The sequence below is a fragment of the Sebastes fasciatus genome, chromosome 2, assembly GCF_043250625.1.
Source record: "Sebastes fasciatus isolate fSebFas1 chromosome 2, fSebFas1.pri, whole genome shotgun sequence".
NCBI classification, from domain to species: Eukaryota; Metazoa; Chordata; class Actinopteri; order Perciformes; family Sebastidae; genus Sebastes; species Sebastes fasciatus.
This window is the reverse complement of record NC_133796.1, coordinates 5,680,604-5,699,719: the sequence shown is the minus strand read 5'-3', so window position 1 is coordinate 5,699,719 and position 19,116 is coordinate 5,680,604. Positions and strand designations below refer to the sequence as shown.

General features: G+C 37.1%; 2 protein-coding genes across 3 annotated transcripts; both read right to left on the bottom strand.

The window, feature by feature from the left end:
- Window positions 1–3,481: 3,481 nt before the first annotated feature.
- On the bottom strand, window positions 3,482–7,810 carry LOC141782939 (hatching enzyme 1.2-like). The gene is made up of 8 exons (XM_074659791.1): window positions 7,725–7,810; window positions 7,093–7,156; window positions 6,844–6,999; window positions 5,734–5,854; window positions 5,467–5,645; window positions 3,954–4,035; window positions 3,737–3,861; window positions 3,482–3,617 (listed from the first exon to the last, which is right to left on the bottom strand). Coding segments are annotated over exons 1-8 (807 nt in total). The 5' UTR covers window positions 7,803–7,810; the 3' UTR covers window positions 3,482–3,615.
- Window positions 7,811–9,942: 2,132 nt separating this feature from the next.
- On the bottom strand, window positions 9,943–18,313 carry LOC141782907 (low choriolytic enzyme-like). Of its 2 annotated transcripts, none has more exons than XM_074659762.1 (10): window positions 18,149–18,313; window positions 16,885–16,915; window positions 16,724–16,789; window positions 15,650–15,802; window positions 14,710–14,830; window positions 13,777–13,955; window positions 13,391–13,472; window positions 11,743–11,871; window positions 11,396–11,452; window positions 9,943–10,187 (listed from the first exon to the last, which is right to left on the bottom strand). In XM_074659762.1, exons 1-9 carry the CDS (start codon window positions 18,212–18,214, stop codon window positions 11,404–11,406), a joined length of 876 nt encoding a protein of 291 aa, XP_074515863.1. In that variant the 5' UTR covers window positions 18,215–18,313; the 3' UTR covers window positions 9,943–10,187; window positions 11,396–11,403. The 2 variants fall into 2 exon arrangements, with proteins under 2 accessions (XP_074515863.1, XP_074515858.1); XM_074659757.1 differs by having other exon boundaries at window positions 11,396–11,459; window positions 11,747–11,871.
- Window positions 18,314–19,116: the final 803 nt, after the last annotated feature.

Below are 19,116 nucleotides of genomic sequence, written 5' to 3'. Positions count from 1 at the left end.
GTGTTTTTTGGGACCTTTAGGGAACTTGTGACATCAGTAGTTCTGTTATTGTCCTGATTCACGTATAATATCCTCATCAGCATTTTCACCGTATCCTCCCCCGACACTGAAATGTTATGTTGGAGAGCTGACACAGTTTGAAACATCTGTCACAAAAACACACTCCCCTGCTCTTATCAGTGTGGGACATTCAACACACTGCTGTAGATATGAACCCACCCACAGCTGGAAACTGTGACAAGGCCAGGCATACAAATACTGTAGCAGACATGTAGTGTAGTGTGTGCACTGTTCATTCAGTCTACAGCTCATATGCCTGATATATCAACACATATCTCAATATCTCCATTGATATATATTGTGCTTTCTATTCATTATGACTCGATAGGAATTAACCACTTTCCAAAATGCTGATTTGAACCCTCTGAGACCCAAAATAGACCAGTTTTTGTCTTTTTCAGGTGGGTACAGGGGGGTCTTTAGGGGGAGATAGCAGGTCAACAGTAGATGTCACATAGAAGTGGTGTACATCATCTGAAAGTTGGGAACCTGGAGATTAATTTGAGATGCAGCTCATCAGAAATAAACATGAATGAATGAATGAATTATTTAAATGAATTGTGAAAGTGCATAAGGGTTTAGAACATTATGATAGAAGTATATGATGGTCTGGTATATAATGTCTCATTATTTATTACATAAAGTTGTTGCAGCAATTTTTGGATTGTCACCATTTGTTACACATTTGTTGCTAAATTTAACCATTATTTACCACTCAAGAATTGATCAAAATGATCAATAATCCCTCAAAACACGACACTCAGTTATGTTTCTGTCCCTTCATCTGGATGTTTTTGGTCTTGCTTATTTGAGGATATACAGTGGGACAAGGCTTATATAATATATATATATATATAATATATATATATATATATATAATATATATATAATATATATATATATATATATATATATAATATATATATATATATAATATATATAATATATATATATATAATATATATATATATATATAATATATATTATATATATATATATAAACAGCCACAGGCAATCCATATGCTGGTGTGGCGCACCACTATTATGTATTCATATTATTTCTTTATATTAATCTTGTCTCTAGGTGGAGGCTTCAGATAAGCCCAGTGGGTTTTTTGCCTCATTCTGCACTGTATATTATTCATTTATTTTTTTGTTATGTCGTATAGTCTTAAATTGTGCAAAACAAATAAACAAACAAAATAAACCTTAGACAGTGTGACCACATTTAAATGATAAAATTGTGAGTAATAATTTGATTAATAATTTTGGGTCATTTTTGTGCATTTATGTTTATACATTAATTTATTTTCCTTGCATTATGGAGTGATTATAGAGTTTTGGAGCAGAAGTAGTGAGGCGGAACGTTCGTGTTCACCTCAGTTGCTCCGGGGTTCCGGTGACAGAGCGCCTACTTCCGGTGTTTCCTCAGAAACTGGAAGTAAACAAGACGCACTGTGTCTTCACTGCTCCTGTTCTCCCTGCTCCATACAGACCGGTTAACTGTAAATAAACCATCACTATTGATGGTATAAAGTCAGGCTTTATTAACGAGATGTTTCTCTAAATGTTTGTTTTGATTTTGATGCCTAAAAGACTAAAATAAGTTCAGTCCGTCCTGGCAAAGTGTCCGCGCTGTGACGCCATTTTGGCTCTAACGGGGCCTGACAATAGTATGGTGTCTCCAAATCAGGTCAGAGAGGTGTCATCTAGGTTGATCCACAGATTCTAAATAAGATTCGAAATAAACATTTCTTACCGAAGTTAAAGAGTGACATAGATGTAATTGTTCCTTCTGTGAATCACATCTTGAAACTTGCTCTCATTTATTCTGGTCCTGTAAATTTACATGTGAATTGTGGAAAGATGTCAATAATTTTATACTTGTTAACTTTTTTTCAGATTTTGCACTGTACTATAGAAATATTATATTTTGTTGCTATAATTACAGTGACAAAGACAGTAATGCATTTTTTCTTATAAATGTAATTTTAATTCTTGTGAAGTTCCACATTCACAAGTAAATTTACCAAAAAAAAAAACAATTTGTTTTTATTTATGAAAGAAATGGAATTATATCTGTCAACAATTTCTTCCTCACAAAACAAAAAAGCAATGAGAACAATGAATGTATGCAATATCTTTAATTTTTTTAAGTGAAATTATTGTCATACTCTCGCGTGGTCTTTTTTATTATTATCTACTAATTTATTTATTTATTTTTATTGTGTGTTTTATTATTTTACGTTTGTTTTGTTTCATTTCTGTTGTCCTTTTATGTTTGACACAGCTCTTTGTTTATGTTTTCGCTATGCTTATTTTGTATGTAAATGTTTTTAATGTTTTCTGCTGTTACTTATATTTTGAAATAAAAAAAAAATAAAAACATAGTATGGTGTCTCTCAGGGCTCCTGCACACTGTGAATGTTTCGTATAATTGTTTACTGATTTCAAAGGGGTCCCTTGACCTCTGACCTCAAGATATGTGAATGAAAATGGGTTCTATGGGTACCCACGAGTGTCCTCTTTTCAGACATGCCCACTTTATGATAATCACATGCAGTTTGGTGCAAAAACATGCATTGTTATGTGTTATTTTCGCCTATTCTAAAAATATGTATCTGAATATTTCTGTATACTGGGGTCCCTAAACAGTCTTGGATTTACATAAATTGGGTATCACTGTAAAGCTGAGACTCTTGTGAATCCAATGAGCCCAACTGTATTCATGTGTGATGATGTTAGTCCCCATAGGAGACATTTCATTGTAGTGAGATCATTTTTTTTTTAAATTTGACCTCGCTGAATAAAATGACCTGTGGTGACCTCTAGGATAATCACAGCCTCATGAAACTTTACAGCCACAAACTAGAGACCTAGAGCATTCAGAGGATGGATGGCTTTCCTAGCTAGATTGGCAATAAGGGGGTTTCTGAGCAGTTTACACAACAGAAGTGCTCGCCATCCAATCGCCGAAAAATGCAACTCTTGCAAACCTTTTGATAACAAATCACAGCATGGCTTTTTCTATGGTGTTCCTCAAGGTCTTGGTGTCTTAATGCGGTATTTTAGAGGGATTGTTATTATTATTTGAGTGGAAAAATTTTTTTATAACAAATCTGTGTAACAGATGTTATAAACCCCAAAATTGCTGCATCAATTTATGAGACATAATCAAGCTTGGGGATAACCATCATATACTTATATCATAATGTTCTGAACCCTTATACACTTTTACAATCAATTTTATATAATTACTTAATTCATTAATTCATATTTTCTTTCTGGTTAATGACTAGAACAACTTGACACACAGTGCTGAGTGCTGCTCATACAGAGGCTTTCAAACAGTCCAGGGGCAATATCAGTTACTCCAGTGCAATCTTCCAAACAAAACAAACAAGGATGTGATGAAAGAATGAGAAGAAAGTGCTGTGTTTCTATCAAAGTAACTTTATATTATTGACTGTTGTGCTGATGAGTTCAGGTCTGTAGCTTCTCACGAGGAGACAGTCTTCCCTCCGATCCGTCTGTCAGCACATCTGAAAGGGCTTCTTCTGTAACAGAGAACAGCACAGAGGTGGATTAGGTCCAGACTGAGTGTTGAATACAGACTGTAGACAGGCGGTGTGTGTGTAGATATATCATCATAAATGTGCTCATGTGTGACACTCACAGCACTTGTAGAGTGTGTTGAGCCTGGCAATGTCATTGCGACTCATCTGCTTAGCGTCGCCAAAGGACACGTTGGAGTTAGGGATGGGGACCATGGTGGGCTGGTTGTTCTTGGAGAAGGCGTACCTATACGAGAGGACACAGAGCAGTTAGACCGAACCACAGCACATCCTGTGAAGACACAGCAAGGGCTGAAGTGAAGCCATGTTGTTTCTCACTTGTGGTACTGCATGACAGAGTTGTAGTCGTAGGGAGTGCCCTGGTTGAGGGTGGCGATCTTCCTGAAGTTGTGCTCCATTCCTAGAAAAAACAAACATTAGTTAACATTTAAGTGACTGTATGTAAGTTTTTACAAATGTTTTAATATTTTTTTATTGCAAATGTGTGAACAGGTTGTAATCTAACCTAAAGAATGAGACCCTCCGTGACTTTCTGGGTTTCCTCTATCAGCCTGTAGACTGCGTTTAATGTGAAGAATGCTGGCCTGTTTTTACCGGGAAAATCTAACAGATGTGACGTCACGCAAGCTTGGAAGTGCCTTTATTTTCAGCAGAGGGGTCTCTTATTGCCTCGATGACATTTATTTCACAGCAATGACCCGCTAGCTGTACATTATCCCCCTTATTACTCATCTACTTACTACTAAAAAATCAATAATTCGACACGAAAACTGTCCGACATCACAACTGTGCCCATAGCAACGGTATGTTATACATAGCAACGGTATGCTATAAAGAAATAACAGATTGTAATAATATTCAACAAAGCCGTGTAATATATAGTGATATTGTGGTTTTAGCTGTCAATCACGTTCAGTCTTGTGTGTGTCGCCTCGCTGTTTCGACCGATGCTCGTTCGTGTCTAGGTAGCGCGAGCAACAGGACGCTGACTGTCGTTGACTTGACGGCCACAGGTGTCACTGTTAACAAGCAATTTGTGATTCTTACACATAGAGCCCCTTTAAAGTTACGTTTGTTTGGTTTGAATTCACTTTGACTCTGGACAGAAAGAAGTCCAGCTGCTGGAGAAAGATCCCAATAAGCTGCAGAGCTCCGTGGTTTGGTCCTGATGGTTTTATATATTCAGAAAACTGACGTCACACACTGAGCTGCTGTTTCATGTAGGATCAGTGATTTGTTAAACTCTTGTTCCCCCTGGCAGCGTGATGTTCAGGCTCTTTTTGCCCATTAGGGGGCAGCAGGGACTCACTATACTTATAATGAAAACAACATGAGAAGAGACTCAATTTTTCTTTGAAGTGAGCAATTCTTCTCATCTAAAGTCATATTTAAAAAAAAAACTTTTATATGTATTTCTTTTAGGAAAATCATGTCTTCCATGTAGCACACAGACTGCTACAGGGCCATGTTAGGTAGAACTCCCACTCTAAAGCAGAAGACTACAAACAAAGATTATAGGACTTACAGACTGAACCTGTTTTCTGTTTATAAGTGCTCTTTAGCTACAGAGTGTTTTAAACTCACTGAGAGATATAAAGAGAGGCAGAATGTGGTTAATGAGAATAAACAGCAGATGAGCTGAACTAAAGCAGAACTGTCTAATATCTGTGAGGTCGTATTTTCAGTCTATTTGTTCACATGAAATATTAAACATTAGGCCTGCATGTTTTTTAGGGGGAACAGATGATATCAGTGTCTCTAATGTGAATGTACTTGTCTGCAGTTTGCTGGCTCTCCTCTCTAATATGTGAATAATCATCATCTCCATTACCGGACTGGACGTTCTGCAGCACGACTCTGATGTGGTTGTCCCTGTCAGAGCGGGTCTGTTCATGGTTGAAGCCCAGAGCGTGGAGCAGCTCATGCTGGACGGTGCCGTGGTAAAGGCATCCCTGACGGGCCAGAGACACCACCTGCTTACCATCACGACGGCCGACGTAGGAGTAGCAGCTGGACAGGATCACAGATGAGTTGACACAACACTGAAGTCTGAGAGAAGCTCTCAACACAAACTGTCCCTTCAGCGTCACTTTCTTACCCGTTCTGGGACTCGATGCTCAGCCAGTCGCGGTCGCTGCTTCTGGTGGGCCTGAAGCGGATGCAGGAGAAGGAGGAGAAGGACTCCAGTCCACGGGTGATGATGGCCTTCTCACGGGAGGCTTGCAGGACCACAACACACTACATTTAGCTTTTCACCATCACAAGAACAACAGAGGACCATACTGGTCCTAATATTTCACAGCTTTTCTTTTCTGGAAATTACATTTGAAAAAGGTAGGGCCATCAATCGATTAAAATATGTAATCGCAAATTATTCACAATTTTTTTTATCTGTACAAAATGTACCTTAAAGGGAGATTTGTCAAGTATTTCATACTCTTATCATCATGGGAGTGGGCAAATATGCTACTTTATGCAAAATGTATTTATTTATTGGAAATCAATTAACAACACAAAACAATGACAGATATTGATCCAGAAACCCTCACAGGTACTGCATTTAGCATAAAAAATATGCTCAAATCATAACATGGCAAACTGCAGCCTGACAGGCAACAACAGCTGTCAGTGTGTCAGTGTGCTGACTTGACTATGACTTGCCCAAACTGCATGTGATTATCATAAAGTGGGCATGTCTGTAAAGGGGAGACTCGTGGGTACCCATAGAACCAATTCACATATCTGGAGGTCAGAGGTCAAGGGACCCCTTTGAAAATGGCCATGCCAGTTTTTCCTCACCAAAATTTAGCGCAAGTTCGTAATGTTATTTAATCTCCTTCGTGACAAGCTAGTATGACATGGTTGATACGAATTGATTCATTAGGTTTTTTTAGTTTCATATGATACCAGTATCTTCACTCTCGCTTGACCTAAAAATCGCAAGTTGCGTTAATGTGTTAAAGAAATTAGTGGCGTTAAAATGACTTTGCGTTAACACGTTATTATCGCATTAACTTTGACAGCCCTACAATTAACAGTAAGCAGCAAACAGTCTGTGTGATTCTGGTTGATCAGTTGGTTCTCTGGTTAGTTTCACTCTCAAACCTTTTGTTAAAGTTGCTGCTACAACAGGATGCATTAGAGGTGAAAGCCTACTGTATATGGACAGAGCATATGTGGGCCTCCCAGGCCTCCGTGTAACACTTACAGAAGTGGTTGGTGATGTAATAAGGAATGTAGACCTTCCCGTCGGTGAACTTGCCCCACTTGCAGCCTCTGCTGGTGCAAGGGTCGGCGTTTTTCTCGGCCTCGCTGTCGATGGCGATATCTCCTCCGGTCAGAATGGGGTCACTGTCGGAACGGACTGAAACACATCACACGGAAACTCAGAAACCTGCTGAACTTCTACTAATGGAAGAAGGAAATGTAAATATGACTGCAGCAGCTTCACACTCACTCAGATTTCTGTTGGCTCTCTCCAGAAGCTCCGAGACAGAAAGCTCCCCCAAGTCTTCCTCTGCACAGCGAAGTCAACAACAACAACACTATTTCACTTTGTATAGAAATACACCAGTCACAACACTGTGCATGTCAGTAGGCTACAGTAGGTCTGATCATTAGAATAGATGACATACCTGCCTGTAGGTTCAGCGAGGGATTAGAGGAGAAAGAACAAACACGTTAGGAATAGACACAAAATTACAGCTAAAAGTTAACAATCATTAATCAGCCAAATAACCAAATACTGTCTTAAAGTAGCACGTTCACATTAAGTCTGTTAGACGTACAAAGAGATTATGAGACAGACGTTCAGCATCATAAAGCTTTGTAGATATTTTATGACCCAAACTGTGTCATCATCTGTGCGAAATGATGCAAACACTTCTAAAACATAGAGCCGAAACAGTGAAAAATGGGGCTTAAAACTCAACTGAGGTGTAAATAAATGCTCAAATTAACAGAAGATGACCGGCTTCATATGAGAGACAGGAGTCCTTTCATGGTTGTGACAGTCGAGGTTAAACATGCATTTTAATAACTGAGCAGATATCAGACTGCGCGGTCCTCTCACACTATGATCCATCCTACCTCATTGTCGGCCCAACAGCAGGCAGACAACAGCAGCAGAGCCAGAGCGGAGAACCTGAAAACAGACATGCGAGCCATAACAGCAGACCTGCAGGACACGGACAGGAATCAGCTTCAGCTTCCACTCAGAGGAAAGGTACAGTTTGAACCAAATAACTCTTCACACACCGAAAGAAAGTGCACACATTGTGCTGCAGACTGAACTCACCTTGGATCCTCTGTGTGGATTTATGCAGCTGAGGTTTCTCTCCAGGTTTATATACATGTTCGACTGCGTCGGTGAGCCCAAATATGGATTATCTGGGTACTAAGAAAGCCAATGAATCAGCTAAACTCACAGGCTTATCAGTCACATATGGTTCAGACACATGAGCAGACAGAAACATCTCAATACCACTACGGTTGGGAAAAAGGACACTTGGTGCATTTACTGTGTAAAGCAAGTGTGATGAGTTGTCAGTTACATTAATTAAGTTGACCTCAGCTGTTTTTGTAAATTATAAATGAAACCATATACTTAGTTTACAAAGGTGAAGCTGGAGAATGACATGTCACACATGCAGAAGTGTAGCCTACAAAATAAAAGGAGCACCTGTGCAGTGTAAAGAAATGCTCTCTCTGTCATTTTGTCCACCTCTTTACAATCAAAGGTAGTCTATTATAAAATAGCCCAGTCGCACAGCAGTTTGTGAAATAGTCACAACATTTAATGTATTGATTGTGTCTATGTAAAGGGTTAGTTTGACAATGGCTGTGGCCCGAGCAAGGTCGCTGGAAGTAGGGGGGCCATAGAGTGCTGCAAGGATGACGTATTTTTGTAGGCCAACCAGGAAGTTAGCATCGCCCTGGTTCCCTCGATAAAAAGCCAATGGGATTGTTCCATTTGGTTTTGGATTATTGCAGAAAATAAGTTCTGTGTCAAACACACGCTTATGATACTGACACGTTTTGTTCAGCAAGATAATCTCCACAAATGAATACCACTTTTATGATTTTTGAAGCGTAAATGCAATCGCCAGAAGTAAAAAGCTAACGTTAGGCTATAAACTAACTACACCCCGGTCGCATCAGCGTTCTAACACATGCTCTTTTTCCATGCTCTGTACTGTTGTAAGTGTATTGTATCTTAAAGCTCACAACATCTCTGTGTTAAATATTTATATATATTTTTTTATTTGGTTTTATGCATTTATTTTTTATTTATTTAATATTTATTTTAAATGTATGAATTTATTTATGTATTTATTAATTTATTTCTGCACGATTTTCCCTTTGCATTTCACCCCTTATTTATTTCCCAAAACTTATTTATTTCTGTATTCCTTTCTTTATACATTTCTTTTTACATTTTTTATGCATTTCTGCCTCATTATGCAAATGAGGGGTGCTGTCACTCAACATGAACAAAGGAGTAAATAAATAAGGGAATTAATACAAAGATAAATAACTAAAGGAAGCAAATTAAAACAGAAATATCAATTTACAGTATGTCTCATTTTATTAAGGAATTAATTAATGGCTACATTTATTTGTTATTATTATTTTATTATCATTATTGTTGCTATATTTAATGACGTAGTCATTTATTTATCGAGTCATTTATTTATTTATTCATTTGTTTTTTATTCCATCCTCCAAAATAACTATCTTAGGATGGCAAAATGCCAGAAAAGAATCAACATTTATGATGAAAAATATTAAATAAAAGCTACTAAAATGTAAAGAGAGGGAAACTTCCATCTGAAGACACAATGTACAGCTAGGTTAAACTAAACGTTATACTAAATTATACTGCAATGTTGTAAATGTATTTCATCTTAAAGCTCACAACATCTGTATCTTAAATATTACAAAATAATAAGACTATATTAAGATTTCATACAGATACATGCATGTAAACCTTTAAATACCACAATTTCCGTAACAGTGAGAGGGGAAATACTGTTTGTGCTGAGCCAGAAAAAAAGGCTTATCAACTCCAGTAGAGAATGTGCTACGTTTGAACACCTGTGTGTGTTTTATCAAGCAGCTTCACCGGGCCCTGTTCATGAAGGCCACCAACGTCAGAATGACAGAGAAATATAGCTGATCACCTGCGAGTTCTGCTTCTAGATGAATGTTCAGCTTGTTTTTGGCTAAAAACTTTTGTTATGGTGAATGCTGGTACAACACTTCTGTCTTTTCAGGTCAAAATATGAAGCAAACAGACACGCTGAGGTTATGAGATATGCAAAAAATGTTTTTATTCTTTTTTAGTATTCAATCAAGCGTACAAGCAGTTTTTATTGTAAGTGCACATTTGTGATGGTGTCACTGGACACTTTGCATTCCTCATTAGGGCAGCACACAAGCTAATTTCATCAAATATTGAATTAAAGCGCATTAATTTAAGCACAAGATGCATTTCAGATTTTCCTTGTAGAAAAAACGCTGCATCAGTTTGCTTCATTTCCTTTTGATTTCCTGTTGGGGAAAAAAAAGGGAATTTGTAAAAAAAAATATTGAATGAATATGCGTACACGTGCACACAAACACGCGCACATGGGCATGCACATAATACAAGACACTTGAATCCATCCTGATGGTCTAGTGGTTAAGATGACTATCACATGACCATAACATCCCTGGTTCAATGTCGAGCCCCTCTCTCGCTTCCTATGTTACTTATTTGTATAATTGTTTTTATTCATTATTACACCTTCCACCACCTGTATATCATAGGTTGATGTCCGTCTAACAGGAAACATGGATGCACATAAATGTACATTCATGATTCCTGTCTTTATCTGTCATTTATGGAAGATGGAACCTGCCAAAATAAAAAGCAATTAGCTATTTTAGCAATTAACTAATTAATAAAATGTGACATAAATTGATATCTGTTTTAATTTGCTTCTTTATTTATTAATCTTTGTATTAATTCCCTTATTTATTTATTCATTTGTTTAACTTTCCCTTTTATTTATATATGTATTCATTTCTATTCATTTTTCAATGTATTTATTTATTTTTACATGTATTTATTTATTTGTGCATTTTTTAATTATTTTATATTTATTTTTAGATGTATGAATTTATTTATGTATTTATGCATTTATTTCTGCACGATTTTCCTTTTGCATTTCACCTCTTATTTATTTGCCCAAACTTATTTATCTCTGTATTCTTTTCTTTACACATTTCTTTATGCATTTCTGCCTCATTATGCAAATTAGGGGGGCTGTCATTTAACAGAACAGAAGAGTAAATAAATAAGGGAATTAATACAAAGATAAATAAATAAAGAAGCAAATTAAAACAGAAATATACATTTATTTCACATTTTATTAATTAATTAATGGCTACATTTATTTTTTATTATTATTTTGTTATCATTATTTTTGTTATATTTAATGACATATTTATATATTTATCGAGTCATTTATTTATTCATTTATTTTTTATTTCAGCAGGTTCCCTCCTCCATAGTCACTATCTTAGGATGGCAAAATGCCAGAAGAAATACAAAATTTATGATAAAAATTATTAAATAAAAGCTACTAAAATGTAAAGAGAGGGAAACTTCCATCTGAAGACAGAATGTGCAGCTATGTTAAACTAAACATTGCATCCCACTGATGTTAGCGTGTACATAGCAAGTTCAAATAAAACATGCAAAACCCACAACTTACTTTCATTTCTAGTGGAAATGTTTTCTTTGCACCGGTTCCGGGTCAAGTGTGGAAGCACTTCTATCTGACATGAATTCAAAAAGAAAGCAAAATTAATTAAATTAATTTAACAGCACATTTTTTTATGGTGCTGCTTCAATGCACATGGAAATACAAACTGTAGGTCTGTGTTCAATCTGACCTAGTCTGTCCATTTAATCAGTAGAAAGATAGTATGAGAGAGTACTATAGATGGGTAGCCAGGTAGGAAGACAGATGAGAATGTAGGTAGCTCAGAAGAAATAGATATTAGAAACAAGTAGGAAGTTTAGTTGGTGAGATAATAGGCTACATGTTTAAAAAGGTACTTACTGCAGCGATAAAGGCGGTTCACCCGAAGGATGTCATTAGCACTCATTTCGGTGGCCTCACCAATAACTGCATTGGGGTTGGGGATGGGCACGATGGTTGGCTGCCTGTTCCTGGAGAATGCAAACCTATGGTGCAAATACACAGCAGTGATGACAGGTTTAAACTATACATTTATCACTTAACTCTACACCATCATCTATTCACACATCCAGGAGTTGTGTTTGTGTCCACCATTTGGCAAAAAAAAAATTTAAAGGACGAGTTCACATTATTTCAAGTCTGTCTTAAAACAATATTCACGTGGCAATATGTACACTGAAATAAAATTGTAAAGTTATCGGACTCTGTAATCGTTCCTGCTGTTCATACTGGCCGTAAAGAGATTGTGAGCGATGGGGCACAGTCAAGAGTGCTTGTTCTTTGTAAAAATACATTCTAAAGTTCATCTGAAGCTAATATGAGACTTCAACAGTCTGAAAGGAGTTTCCTCCAAAGTTATAGTCCTTTTCGTAAAAAAATCCCTCTTTATTTTTTCATGGACAGTGTTTCTTTGCTTATGCTGAGTACATACTACGCAAGAATCAAGCCAATATTGGGCCCGATTCCCTCCTCCCGACGATCGTCAGCGAAGCCCCAATTTCTTGATGGTTCTAAAGATTATCTTTCCAGATATTCATGTCAACATGTTCAATATTTACGATCGGATATCTTTTTGTGTGTGGGGAACCCCGAGGACGGCAGATGACGCAGTCACGTGGGAAAGAACGATAGCCAATTGAGAACTAAGCTGACTGAAGCAGAAAGACAACCACCGCCGTCATGGCGGCCGCCGCTAATACATGAGCTAATGCAAAACTTGAAGCATAAAGTAGTGAGATGGACCTCAGAAATGGAGGACGGTGTTTATTTAACGTGTCTTTATTTAACATGCCCGTCGTCCGCAATGTTTGTTCCCACTAAAATCACTTTTGATCACGAGATGTTTCGCAAGATTTAAATTTTTTTGAGTCTGGACTCATGTTCATGAATTAATCTGTTAGTGTGTGGTTGCTGTTTTGGTTGAATCGTTGCTCACCACACACTATAGGAACAAAACTGTTATATTTAACGTAAAATGTTGTTATGTGTGGGCTCTCTCACATTTTCAAAATCTGTTTGTGGGCCAGCCTTTAGTTGCTGTGGAGGGATAGTAGCAAAAAGAGGGATTCTTTTTTGTAAAAAGAGTGTAACGTTGGAAGTTACCAACCCGATTTGTCTAACTCCGACTGCTCAAATGTCCTATTAGCTTCAGCTTAGCATTATAATATATTTTTGCACAGAATGAGGATGTAGATTTTGTCTCTTTCATTGGAATTGCATTAGGAGAACCGTTTAACTGATCGGTCAAAATGCTTATTGTTAACGGTTAATTATTAACATCCCTAATTAGTGCAGGATCTCTTCATTGCCAGCAGGGAAAGAAAAAGTAACCTTTTAAACATACATATGGGCATGTGAGTATTGTTTTAACACAGACTTGAAAAAATATGAACCCTTCCTTTAAAAATGCATACAGAAGTAGTGTTATATAGATACTACATGATTGCATAATGATACTGTTGTAGTTGAATATTATCAAGTTCATTGAGTGAATGGAGATGCTACCTTCCATACTGCATGACAGAGTTGTAGTCATAGGGAGTGCCAAGGTTGTTTGTCTGGACCTTGTCGAAGTTGCGCTCCTGTCCTGCAGGTGATCACAAAGTTCAATCAAATTTTGCCACTGAAAATGGCTGAAAAGTGCAGCAAGTGAATAGTTATATCTGCTGGAAACTACACTATTTCTGTACATATGGTTGCTCATTCTATAGGTATAAACATGATTCATATCCCTAGCTACTAAAATACCATACATTTTTCACTTGAGAGCTTAAAAGTTATCAAGGTCATCATCATATCAACACCTCATTTTGGTTGTTTATATCTTTTGCAAAAGCATTACCAAAGTTCCATCTATATTTGTCATAATGAAAGTCTATAACACAACCCACCGCGAATGACGTTCTGCAGCTGGATGCGAACATTGTTGTCCCTGTCGGACCTGGTCTGTTCATGGTTGAAGCCCAGGGCGTGCAGCAGCTCATGTTGGATGATCTGCCGAAAAACACAGCCCTGGCGACTCAAAGACACTATCTGGCCTCGACCAGTACGCCCAATATATGAGAAACATCTGAAAGAGAACAGTAAATAAAACCAAATGGTAAAACAGCTTAAGAAGCCCCATGAGAATATCTCACATTGTTCACCCTCGACCTGAGTAACTTGTGTTTGATGAAAAGCCTGCAAGTTCCGGTGTAAGACCCTTTGTGTCAATAGGGTCTATGAGTCTTTAAGTTTAGTGCAGATATCCGTAAGTCAGTCCTTCCTAGTGTTACGAGTCAAGCCCTGTCTCTTTAAGGTGTGGCCTTGTGGGTAACCTGTGTGTGACGTAGTCGAGCGGAAGTGCTGGTCTGTGTTGTTGTGATGGACAGAGACGAGAGATGAAGTGTGCGTTAGTTAGCCAGAGCCACAGTGAAGTATAGAAGTCAGTTACCGTTGCAGTGTTACAGAGAGGAGGTGCATTTATGTTCTGACGCTGATTTATGTTACGTCCGTTATTCGAATAAAAGTGCTGGTCATCACAGCAGAATTGACTCAAGAAATCTGTTACCAATTACGAGCCAGGCTAGGCTAAATTTAGTTAGCCAAGTCCAGGAAAACTCCCAAGTACGGTTCGGAGCTGAGAAGCTGGAAAGGTAACACTGGGGGCTCGTCCGGGATGAACATTCCAGTTATCCACAATGACATTCTTCCTCTCCACAATTGTCAATTGAGAATACAATGTTGACTGGGAGAAATGCTATCATGGATATCTAAAATGTGTGTGGTTTGATTAAATGTTGAAACAGCTTGCCATTATGTGGTATGTATTGTGTGGTCCATACCCTGAGCGCGACTGGATATCCACAAAGTCCCGCTGCCGATTGGTGCGTTGGAAGAAGCGGATGCAGGTGGACTGAGCAAATGAATTCAGACCTTGGATGATGGTCTGTCTCTCACGGCTGCCTTGACAGTAAAAAAACAAAAAAACATTTATTATCAGTTTAGTTGGTTTTATTGCTGTCATCTTCTACATCAGTCTGCCATCATATTAAATATTAAATATTATACAATATATCATATTAAATCAATTACTCTGCTAGTATACTATTATACTACTACTATACTACTATTACTATTAAGTGACTAGTAGGCCTATTACTGCTACTACTATGAGCCTATAGCTACTACTGCTGCTGCTGCAATTACTATACTATTACTACTACTACTATAGCCTACATACTCTTAAAACAAATAAATTGCTGTTTTTACTTGTTTAAAACACCGTTAAAAACTTTGTAAGAAAGTGCATATATTATTAAGCCACACTACTACTACTATGCCTACTACTACTACTACTGCTGCTATTGCTATACTATTGCTACTGCTACTATAGCCTACATACTACTACTACCTGGCCTACTATGACTACTACTACTGCTGCTATTGCTATACTATTGCTACTGCTACTATACATACGACTAATACTACTGGGCCTACTACTACTACTACTGTTACTACCACTGCTGCTAATGCTACTACTACTACCACTAGATCTACAACTGCTATTGCTACTATTACCTTTATTTCTGGCCTTTTTACTTCTACTACTACCACTATAGGCCTACTGCTACTAGGCCTACTACTATTTACTGCTTCTACTACTAGTTTAGTAATGCTACTACTAAAATACATATATAAAGTGTGCATGTGATATTGGTAACTTATGAGCACTAATAGCCTACAGAACCAAAATAAAAGCGCTGCCTTCAGTAGGCTACTTACTGTACTGGTTGGAGATCTGGTAGGGTACGTAGACGGTGCCATCGGTGGCTTTGGGCCACAGGCACCCTCGTGCTGTGCAGGGATCAGCGTTCTGTAGACCTGTTGGCACTGCTATGTCTCCATCCAGCACCAGAGGGTCATCAAAGTCCTTTCCTGCAAAATGACACGAGGATGATGCTGCATTTCATTTTCTTGATTTAGCTACTGTGTTAAAGGCAGCAGGTCAAATCTGGGTCTGACAGGCCGACAACCTCTCTGTCCAAACTGATGGTTCTGTTTAGAAAGCAGTATCTCTCTGCTGTATAACCTACTTTCAGTACTCCAACACCAGCATTATGTATAATTGCTAATGTTTTAATGAATACTTTGGTAACATTTCATGTTAGAGGTCCGCAAATTTCATGGTAATTAGGTGATAATTAGCAAGTAACCTATTTGAAATTTCTTTGGAATTACTGCCAAATTACTCCAATATATACCTCAAATTGTATCGAAAATTACTTTATTATAAACATGATTTAATAATTATATGCTAAAAAAGCATATAATGGTTAAAATAGGGCCCTTAGGCTTGAGAAGCGGCTGCTCTTCATCGGAGGTGGAAAACTAATAGAAGACACTTCTGATCAGTCAAAAATCGCACAATTGTGTGACTTATTGTCTACACAAATGTAACCTGGTAGCTAATGTCATGATTCATGGAGTTTTTTTAAGGAATTTAAAAAAAGTTATTTGCTAATTATTATCTATTTACCAGCAGACATGGAAATAAAGCTTCTAAATTACCAGCTATTGGGAAATAGCGGAATATAATTATTAAATAATGTTTATAATAAAGTAATTTTCGGTACATTTTGAGGTAAGTATTGGGGTAATTTGGCAGAAATTCCAAAGAAATTTCAGATAAGTTACTTGCAAATTATCACCTAATTACCATAAAATTTGCGGACCTGTAAAATGAAGTGTTACAAATACTTTTATTCTATATTTAAGGTTAGATTATTACTACTGTACATTTCTGCTGAAATGATCATTTCACCAAAGGGATAATTAAAGCACTTGAGATGAACATACCAACATTGATATTGGCTTTCTCCAACAGCGCGGAGATACCCATATCACGTTCCTCAACGTTGTTGCCTGTTGAATAGAAACAATTTGTTCATGCATCAGTTATATTATGTACGACTATATATTTACAGAGTGTTACTGTCTGAAAAGTAGCCATGTCTTACCAGAGTGCTCCTCGCTCTTTTCAAAACCAGCCTGTAATTAGTCAGAGTAAAAGTTGGTTAAAAACAGTTGAATGGTTATGCAGCCACTGAATTAAATATGTGTAAATTTGCTTCTGAGTTCAGATAGAGTTTAGTTCCAGCAGAGATTTGACTTCAGTTTGAGACTACTGTAGGAGGTGCAGGTCCCATAGAAATAGCATAGGGGGCATGGTGGAAACTTTGAAAGCTATTCCTTTTTCAAAATTGTAACATACAACTTTCAAGGTAGAGAAAGCAAAATGTGTGCATTCCTGCATTGGATTAGAATGTAATGCAATCAACAAAGTATAAAGCCATTTCGCTTTTTGCTATTTACCAAATTGTCTTTTTTTAGAAACAGTTTCCATGTCAATATCCCCACAATTAATAAAAAAAAGTTCACTAACACCAATTTCATGGTAATTAGGTGATAATTAGCAAGTAACCTATTTACTGCCAAATTAACCCAATATTTACCTCAAAATTAGTTGAAAATGACTTTATTATAAACATTATTTAATAATTATATTCCGCTATTTCCCAATAGCTGGCAATTTATTTAATACATTTCCAGGAAAAGAAAACAAAGTTAATGGATATGCTTTATTTCCATGTCTGCTGATAAATAGATAATAATTATCAAATAACTTGTTTGAAATTTCTTAAAAAACTCCCTGAATCATTATATTAGCTACCAGGTTACATTTGTGTCGACAATAAATCACTCAGTGCTGAGATTTGTGCCTGATCAGAAGTGTCTTCTTTTAGTTTTCCACCTCTGATGAAGAGCAGCGCACAGATGCTTCTCAAGCCTAAGGGCCCTATTTGAACCATTATATGCTATTTTAGCATATCATTATTAAATAATGTTTATAATAAAGTAATTTTTGATGATTTTTTAGGTAAATATTGGGGTAATATGGCAGTAATTCCAAAGAAATTTCAAATAGGTTACTTGCTAATTATCACCTAATGACCGTGAAATTTGCGGACCTGTAAAATGAAGAGTTACCAAAAAGTTCCCCTATACTGTATGTTGAGCAGTCAGTCAAATTGACTTGACTTGATAGTTAAATAGTCAGTCAATATACTGCTGATCATAATATATTATTGAAGAAAAAATGAATTTGACTGTAATATTTGACAATGCATCACATTTAATTTCAAATTGTGTCATAGAAAATGATCTAATTATAGAGAAAATAAGTGTCCGTCTGTCCATATTAATGTGTCTGCTGATGCTTACCGGTATAGTGAAGCTGTAGACAGAGCAGAAGAGGACGCTGAGCACAGCAGTCTGGAGGAGCATCATGGCTGGTTATAGCACAGCAGGGGCAGACCAAGACTATGCCTGGGGGAACAGTGTGTGCTCCATCTTATATAGGTGGGAAAGCCAACTAACCTTCATCCTAATATGGCATACAGCTCACCCAGGACTTGTTGGCAAATTCAGCTCAACTGGAAGTGGCAGTTATTGCTCAAAACGAACTATGGTTTGTGTAAGATGTGGGTTCTGTTTTCTGCTTTTGGACCCCAGGCAGGAGCAGATTACACATTTTAGCAGTCAATGATATGTAAGAAAAAGGTCAAATTGATCAATTAATTTACCAAAAACATGATCTTATTTGAGACTCCAACATGAAAAACACTTCATTTAGTAATCTCAAGTGGCAGAAAGCCATGTTTTTATTATTTCTTAAGTGACTTCTTTTCTTTAGTTTTTATATCCCAGATTTAAACTGAAAAACAAAAAATCTTCCACAAAAGGGAAATGTCATGTTTTTATGGCTGCAGTATTACATTAAGTTAAAATATTCCACACGTTTTGTGCATCATTTTATACAGTTCCCAAAATTCAGGCAGATATGTCTGGATCTCCTCTCAAATTATAAAGAAACTTCTTTGGGTTGAAACCTTGTTGAAAGATACAATAGTAGTGATGGAGTCATGGGGTCTGGCATGACTGAAAAGACTGTAGAAGTTAAGGATAACATAAACTTAAATATAAACATAAAAAACAATAGCTCACAATGTCTTCTAAATCAACACACATTTTGATAATTGAAGTACTTCTGCTTGGAAAGGAAAGAGGTCCCAATGATTTTACGTTTTAATGCATCACTTCACAGTTATTATCTTCACCAGGAGATTATGTCTTCGGTGATGTGTGTGCATGCGTCTGTGTGCATCTATGTGTCTGTCCACGTCTAATCT

Bases quoted from the DNA above. Each gene is read 5' to 3' on its own strand.
- LOC141782939 (XM_074659791.1), bottom strand. From the start codon at position 7,802: ATGGCTCGCATGTCTGTTTTCAGGTTCTCCGCTCTGGCTCTGCTGCTG. The intron at 7,157-7,724 runs GTAGGATGGATC...TGACTTCGCTGT, and splicing joins GCTGTTGGGCCGACAATGAG to GCAGAGGAAGACTTGGGGGA. The intron at 5,855-6,843 runs GTAAGTGTTACA...TGGTCCTGCAAG, and splicing joins TTACATCACCAACCACTTCT to CCTCCCGTGAGAAGGCCATC.
- LOC141782907 (XM_074659757.1), bottom strand. From the start codon at position 18,214: ATGATGCTCCTCCAGACTGCTGTGCTCAGCGTCCTCTTCTGCTCTGTC. The intron at 16,916-18,148 runs GTAAGCATCAGC...GACTAATTACAG, and splicing joins TCTACAGCTTCACTATACCG to GCTGGTTTTGAAAAGAGCGA. The intron at 15,803-16,723 runs GTATGTTCATCT...GTCATTTTGCAG, and splicing joins GAAAGCCAATATCAATGTTG to GAAAGGACTTTGATGACCCT.